The 8,111-nt window shown below is 40.7% G+C and overlaps 1 protein-coding gene across 1 annotated transcript; it reads left to right on the forward strand.

The window, feature by feature from the left end:
* The first annotated feature begins 504 nt into the window (after positions 1-504).
* On the forward strand, positions 505-2,820 carry FSHB (follicle stimulating hormone subunit beta). The gene is made up of 2 exons (XM_066253873.1): positions 505-663; positions 2,590-2,820. Exons 1-2 carry the CDS (start codon positions 505-507, stop codon positions 2,818-2,820), a joined length of 390 nt encoding a protein of 129 aa, XP_066109970.1.
* Positions 2,821-8,111: the final 5,291 nt, after the last annotated feature.

The following is an 8,111-nucleotide window of genomic DNA, read 5'->3' on the forward strand; positions in this document are numbered from 1 at the left end:
AATTGATTTTGTGAAACAGTCTTATTTAAAACACAGGTGGGTAGAAGTGAATGGAAATGTTTATGAAATGCTAAAAAATGATGAACTAATTTTGCAATATAGAATTTTATTTTTCAACAAAAATAGTCTTTAAAATGATAATAAAAGGACAAATATGACAATCACAATTACTTGCTTCAGGGTAATCATTTTAAGACATTAGGCGGTAATACTCTCATCTTTAAATACTGCTCTACTTAAATCATTATATTGGCATTTTGCCCTATGATATGTTTCTATTATACTTTGACACAAAACAATGAAGGAGGAGGAGGGTAAGAAAAACTATCTGTTCAAGGAACTAGGAAGAAAAGAGAAAGGAAGGGAAATAATTGCTGGAGCAAATGTGACTGGGGCAGATGGACAGACCAATTCATTTTGGTTTCATCAACTTACATAATAATGATATAATTCTTTGGTTTTTTGGTTTCTCATGGGACTTAATTGTTTGCTTCCTAGTCCAGGATGAAGTCAGTCCTGTTTGGCTTTCTTTTCTGTTGCTGGAAAGCAATTTGCTGCAACAGCTGTGAGCTGACCAACATCACCATCACCGTGGAGAAAGAAGAATGTGGCTTCTGCCTCAGCATCAACACCACTTGGTGTGCGGGCTACTGCTACACCCGGGTAGGAACATGGCTTCGCTGGAAGGGAGGGAGGGTGCTGAGGGTCTGCAGAAGGCAACTTCCAGTAATTCCCACGTTATTACTATTTTAATTTTCCCAAGTCATAGCCATGAGTCCTCTAACCAATACTGTTTGTGTTATGATTAAGGTTAATTACCAGAATATCAGTTAGATGTTTTGAGTCTGGGTTTGATTTCGAGTAAATTTAGGGAAGCCTCAGCTTTGATCTGATCAATTTGGTAAGATGTCAACTCTGCATTTCAAAAGAAAAAGAAAGGAATTTTATGGTAGATTTTACATATTGAGAGATAAACATGTAAGCATACATATATTTAGTAATAGATCTACAATATTCCCAAAAAAAACTAATCCTCATGTAGATGTATTTTTATAATATTATGTATTGCTATTTCTATGTAATTGAAGCCATATCTTTGCAATAGAAATAGTACCGAAGTATGTTTCTAAGCCACATAAAAACACAAACAACCACGTTATATAAACTGCTGTATTGGCCCTCCTGAATATAAATGCCAACAAGCAGCAATCAATCCTTGCAGACTGGTAGAACCAAAGCAAATCTACAAACACACTCACTTTTTATACTGTTGAGAAAGCCAAGGCACAGAGGCATAAAACCATTCATTTGTAGTCACAGAGTTTCTTTGCATCAATTCAAGTAAGAAGGCAGCTTCTGCTTTTCTTTTCTTTTTTTTTTTTTTTTTTTTTTGTCCCCCTTAGCACCTGGCTTTCTATGCAGAATTCCATTCTGCAAACTGAAGTTGAAACTGGCAACTTTTTAATGAAATATACTTTATTGGGTGGTAAATATACATAAGTGTGATCTACCTCCACTTATACCATTGGTCCCCAACCCCCGGGCCGCGGACCGGTACCGGTCCATGGGCCATTTGGTACCGGTCCACAAAGAAAGAATAAATAACTTATATTATTTCCATTTTATTTATATTTAAATCTGAATGATGTTTTATTTTTAAAAAATGACCAAATTCCCTCTGTCACATCCGTCTAAGACTCACTCTTGGCGCTTGTCTCGGTCACGTGATACATTTATCCATCCCACCCTAAAGGCTGGTCCATAAAAATATTTTCTGACATTAAACCGGTCCATGGCCCAAAAAAGGTTGGGGACCACTGACTTATACAATTTATTAAACCTTCTTAAGATACAGACTTGGTAGTATGATGTTGAAATAAATTAAACAGCAGTACCAATTTCTTCCCTCAGTGCAAATAGTGTTATTTTATTAGAAAGGGTTAGAACACATGCATTCTACCTGGATTAAAAGTTCCGATATGCAAACCACATATCCCTTGACACTCAAGGTACTGCAAAATATAAAGCATTTAAGGGAGGAACATCTCTACAAACCAGTGGAATATTTCACATCTTACGTGAGCCTCCATAGTCATGTTAAGCTAAGCATCAACCTTTCATAGTATGTCTCTTTGACCTTCAATCAACACTCAGGGACAATGTATTGGGAATCATTTTCTGAGAAATTAAACTTCAGTGTTTTATGGCTTAAGTTGTCATTAATATAGTTTTCGACTAAGTACAAAAAGTCAACTTAAAATCTGTCATGTTTCCCTGGCTCATTGTTTTTCTATATTGAAATTCAAAGTTTCTCTTCAGTTTGAGAAATAATATTTTGCTACAGACATAGGGAGTGGGGAAAGGAATAAATTATATTTTCTGTAAGATTTCCAGAACCACCAGAAACACGCTATAGCATATAGGTAGGTCATTTATGAGCTCTTGTTCCCTTGGTTAGGAATTCCACAAGTGAGCTTTAGTGGGCAGATATTAGAGCAAGAAATATTAAATTCCTGTCTGGTTTTGATTATGCTAAGTAGAACCTTCCAGAATATTGTGATCTAATGGTACCCTTCCTAAACTCCTCAGGATCTGGTGTACAAGGACCCAGCCAGGCGCAACACCCAGAAAACGTGTACCTTCAAGGAGCTGGTGTACGAGACAGTGAGTGTGCCCGGTTGTGCTCACCAGGCGGACTCCGTGTACACGTACCCAGTAGCCACTGCATGTCACTGTGGCAAGTGTGACAGGGACAGTACTGACTGCACTGTGCAAGGCCTGGGGCCCAGCTACTGCTCTTTCAGTGAAATAAAAGAATAAAGAGCAATGGCATTGCAGGCTGCCTACATTTGTCCTGAAGGACCAAGCCATTCAAAAGGTCCGTGTGTGTACAACATGCCCAGGCCGCACGCCACTGTGGGCTAGGGGAGCGTCACACCCCACTGATCCCGGCTCTCCAGAGTTTGAGAGTGCCATAACTGAGGGTGCTGGGGACAGGAGCCTGTCCCACTCAACCCTGGATCTTAGGTCTGGTTCCTTACGTTTTATTTAGTCTTTCTTAACTTATGGACACATGGGTACTTTTCTCTTTAACAGTCTTAGACACCCTCTCAGCCAGTCCCTCCCTCTTAGAGATGGAGTTAACGATGCCCAGAGGGAAGACGTGAGCTGGGAGTGGGCGCAAGTACTGAAGGCAGCATTCTTCTGGTAGGCCCTTGGGCTCTCCACAGCAGGGCCAGCAGCTTCATGACTGTAGCCCAGCACTACGCCTGGGACATAACAAGAAACTCAACAATGGCTTTTTCAAGGAAAGTGAGATCAGAAAGGTAAGCCATAGGGAATACTGTAAGAGGGTGGCTGGCAGGGCTGCCCCAGCCACGCAGTCAGTCCACGGGTGAGGGCATCAGCTCCACTGCGCAGCAACTCCGCTGGCGTGTGGAACGCTGGGACAGGAGGCAGCTCTGTGAACTGCTCGGTGCCAAAGGGGAGGAAGATTTCCTAGCTATTACGACCAAGCCCTTTACAGAAGGGCAAAAGCAAGAAATGTTTCTGTGGGCCTCTGGAAATTAGCCCGCATCTGTGCCATCATTTAAACAAATTGAACAAATGCTGTCAGGCTCCTGCAGAAAAACTCCCTTTGGAAAGTAAAATAAACAAAACTGTACCAACCTTCCCCCCGGGCGGGTGTTCACTCTGTGGAATAGAGGGGGACTTGAAAATGGGTTTGAAAGGAATTTCAGCAACCTATTAAGTTATTGACAAATATAGTTGTGTAAAGAAATAGCTCTTTTAGAAAGAATTAGCCATGAGGGAAAAAAAACAAAAACAAAAAAAACCTTGATGTTTTCTAGAATCCTGTATCCATCTTCTCTTTTGTGTGTACGTGTTCTCCCAAATCTATGGTTTCCTTCAAGAGGGTTCAACTGGAAACTATTGCATGAGTTGATTTCTTTTAAAGATGTTACCTTTCTTAGGTATGTACTTGTTTCACACTTACAATGTTTAACTAATCTATTTCAACTTTAGTTTTTTAATAATAATGTTAGCTGCTAGAGTCATTGATTTCAATTTTTTCACAAACAGCTAAACATATGTGCATGTTTATAATATTAGCAGGAAAAAAATGTTAACGTGTAACTTCTAGTGCTCTGTAAATATTACTTGTTCTCACTTTTTAAAATATTAAAAAAAATGATTTCTTTGCATTTCTAAAAGTATTTCTTTATTTCAATTTTCTGTCATTTTTTTGAAGTCATTTTCTAAGAAAAAAATCACAGAGTGGTCGGGGACACTGAAGATTCTCTAGGTCATTTCTTTCATTTCTTTTTTTTTTGGCAAAAACAGAGAGAGTTAGAGAGGGACAGTCAGGGACAGACAGACAGACAGGAAGGGAGGAGATGAGAAATATCAATTCTTCGTTGCGGCTCCTTGGTTATTCATTGATTGATTTCTCATATGTGCCTTGGCCGGGGGCTACAGCAGACCAGGTGACCCCTTGCTCTAGCCAGAAACCTTTTCCCAAGCTAGTGAGCCTTGTTCAAACCAGATGAGCCTGTACTCAAGCTGGCGACCTCGGGGTCTTGAACCTGGGTCCTCAACAGCCCAGTCCGACACTCTATCCACTGTGCCACTGCCTGGTCAGGCCATTTCTTCAATTTCTGAGATGGAAAAATTAAAGGCCAGGATGATAAGATCACAGCCAAGACCACAAAGACTGCTCGCGGCAGCACCAGGATTAGAACCCTGGCTTCCCAGCTCTAAGCCCAGTTCTCCTGTGACCACTTCACCATATCAAGAAGTCATTGTGACCAAGGACTATGTCAAAGTTGTAGGACTTAATAATCAGCTTGGTCCATTCAAATCTGGTATTGAGTAAGGCTTATAGCTATCTATATTCTCTACAGTATTTTGACACATTGAAATCCGGGCTCTAATAACAAAGTTTAATAAAATGCTTTCATTTACAATATAGTCTTTCCCCTCTCCCTGTACTTTTGGAAATCAAAACAACTGCCTTCCCATTAAAGGTAAATCAGGACAATGGCTCCAGAGTTAAGTGGTATTAGTCATCTTGACCAATGTGTTATCTTGAACAAGTTACTTAAATTCTCAGGAAAATTACAAAATTAGGATAATAATATTATCTACCTCAGAGAGCTATATTGATAATTAAATGGAATCACACATGCAAAGACCTTAGAACGTTGCCTGGCACATTAGCAATTCCTCAATAAACATGAGCAATTATGCCTTGGGACAGGCAATATGGCAAGAAGGCAAGTTAGACTTAAATTAAAAACAGCTCAGCTCAGGCTCTGTCCAGTAATCTTAGTTAAGCTGTCTGACCACTCCGGGCCTTACGTTCCTCATTTTTGAAAAGAAGTAAAAATGATAGCTATCCCAAAGGGTTGCTGTAAGAAATAAAAAAAGGAAAAAGAATGTGGATAAGGTGCTTGGGAGTCTGAAAGAAGGGCTATAATCCTGATGGATAAAGACCTCTTTAGCTTAAAAGGTCAAGGTCCAAATGCTAGGAGAAAACAGCAGCTTCCGCTGACAGCTCCCCCGTGTCAATCTGGAGCGCAACCCTCTCTGAAGCAGCAAGAAGAAGAACTGGGAGCCCTCCAGGTCCACGCCAAGAAAAAGCCCATATCCAGGGGTCACTGTTTTAGCTGAAGTCCACGTTATCTCTTCCCAATCCCATGCAAGGGTCTCTCCTAGCTCCAGGCCGTCCTAACATAGCTATAAGAATTATCCCTCTAAATCACAACTTTGAGCATTCTTAATAATGAATGGAATTCTCACTGTTTTCAGGATAAAATCCGAATTCTTAGCCAATGTACAAGGTCTGTCATGGTCTGGCCTGTGATTACTTCTCTAACTCCCTATCTCCCCCTTCCCCATCCCCAAAGGGCCGCTATGTGCCTGGAGATTAGCTCCGCAGGTTTAGGAAGGATTTTGTGCCTTCCACTCAGGGAATGGTTTAACAGCATCTGATGCCTTTCATCCCACAAGAGAGTTGGCTGACTATGATTATAAACTGGTCACTAAGTCAGCAGTACTAAATTCTAAGTGGTTCTTAAAAAAGGGATATCAGTGCATAAGATTAATAAACACTGAGTTTGTGGGAGTGAGGAAAGAGAAAGAGAAATGGAATTAAAGAGAAATACTTACATCACCTCCAACTAGATTTATGTTTTATATCTTAAACTAAGTCAAGGATATGGTATGGCGTTAATGTATACAAATCTGGGAAACATCTATGCAGGTGTTCATTATATTCTTATAGACAAATAAGGTGCTTGCTAGTTAGCAACAGGCGTCTTTATATACTTTGAAAATGTAATTCCAATTTTATGCCTATTTTTAAAAAGGTGAAATGAGCCCTGAGCCTAAAGTCACACAGCTAGTGTGTACAATCATTAATATTCATTTAGGGACTGAGGCAGAGGATTTAGTGTGCTCATGAAGATTTGTGCCGGTCTCTTCCTGGATGTAAAGCTGGACTACATATCCCAGCTTTCCTCACAATCGGGTATATCCATGTTCCAGCCAATGGAAGGTGAGCAGAAGTCATAGAAGGTATTTGCATACCTGGCCCCTAAAATCCTCTCATAAGTTATTTCAATTCTCTCCCTCTATCAGCTGAATGTTAATACCCAGGGTGATCTTTGTTGATAACAGAGCTATTGCCAGCTTAGATTCCTGAATGTCCACATGAAGTAGTGAGCCCAGCATCAACAACCCTTTATAGAAAACTGGATTCTTATGAAGGAAAGTGTTATTGTGAGTAGTGTCATCGTATGAAGTGTCTCTATTTCATCACAGAATACTGGGTAGATAGGGACAAGACAGATAACTTGTGATTTTTATTCATGGGTTGCCAGACCATGAGGAGCCACATCTGGAATCACAAGGAGAATTGTATCACCTGGAAAACAGGGACCTGGAACTGGACCTGGGAACAGATAAGATCTTTGAAGAGGGAGGGAGAAAGATAATATTTTGTTCTTCGACATTTGTACTATGACAGAGATTGTTACGTGCTCACCAAACCCCTTTATTTTCATTATTCTTCCTAGGAACATATCCAACCTACCTTTTTTTTTTTTTTTTTTTTTACAGAGACAGAGAGAGAGTCAGAGAGAGGGATAGACAGGGACAGAGAGATGAGAAGCATCAATCATTAGTTTTTCGTTGCGCATTGTGACACCTTAGTTGTTCATTGATTGCTTTCTCATATGTGCCTTGACCCTGGGCCTTCAGCAGACCGAGTAACCCCTTGCTCGAGCCAGTGACCTTGGGTCCAAGCTGGTGAGATTTGCTCAAACCAGATGAGCCCGCGCTCAAGCTGGCGACCTCGGGGTCTTGATCCTGGGTCCTCGGCATCCCAGTCTGATGCTCTATCCACTGTGCCACCGCCTGGTCAGGCCCACCCTACTTTTTCCTAGCCTTACCTGTAGAAAGACTTGATTATATAACTGAGTTCTAGCAATGGAAAGTTATAAATAACTCATGCTACTTCTTGATCATAAGCACCCCTGACAGGTAAATCATACTCTCCTCACCCCTTAGCTGACTGGAGTGGATGTTTAAAGCAACATTGGAAGCCATGTATGGGCCTGTAGCTTCATTGACAAAGGTTAACCTTTACCATTTTTTTTTATTATTGAATTTATTCGAGTTAAATTGGTTAATAAGATTATATAGGTTTCTGGTGAACGATTCTATAACACATCATCTGTATATTGCACGGTGTGTTCACCACACAGTCTAGTCTCCTTCTGTCACAGTTGATGCACCCCTTACCCAGGTCCACCTCCCTCTCCCCCCTCTCCCTCTGGCAATCCCCATGCTATTGGCTGTGTCTATGAAGGGTTTTTCTTTGGGGTTTTTGTTTGTTTGTTTGTTTTTTGCTTAATCTCTTCACTTGTTTCACCCCGTCCTCCAACACTCTTTCCTTCTGACAACTATCAGTCTGTTCTCTGTATTGATGAGTCTGTGTCTACTTTTTGTTTGTTTATTTTACCCATTAGATTTCACATATAACACATAGACCGTTGTCCTTTTGCATCTAAGGTAACATACCTTTCCAGACTCCTCAGGGCACGACC

Source organism: Saccopteryx bilineata, chromosome 1, assembly GCF_036850765.1.
Source record: "Saccopteryx bilineata isolate mSacBil1 chromosome 1, mSacBil1_pri_phased_curated, whole genome shotgun sequence".
Lineage (NCBI taxonomy): Eukaryota > Metazoa > Chordata > Mammalia > Chiroptera > Emballonuridae > Saccopteryx > Saccopteryx bilineata.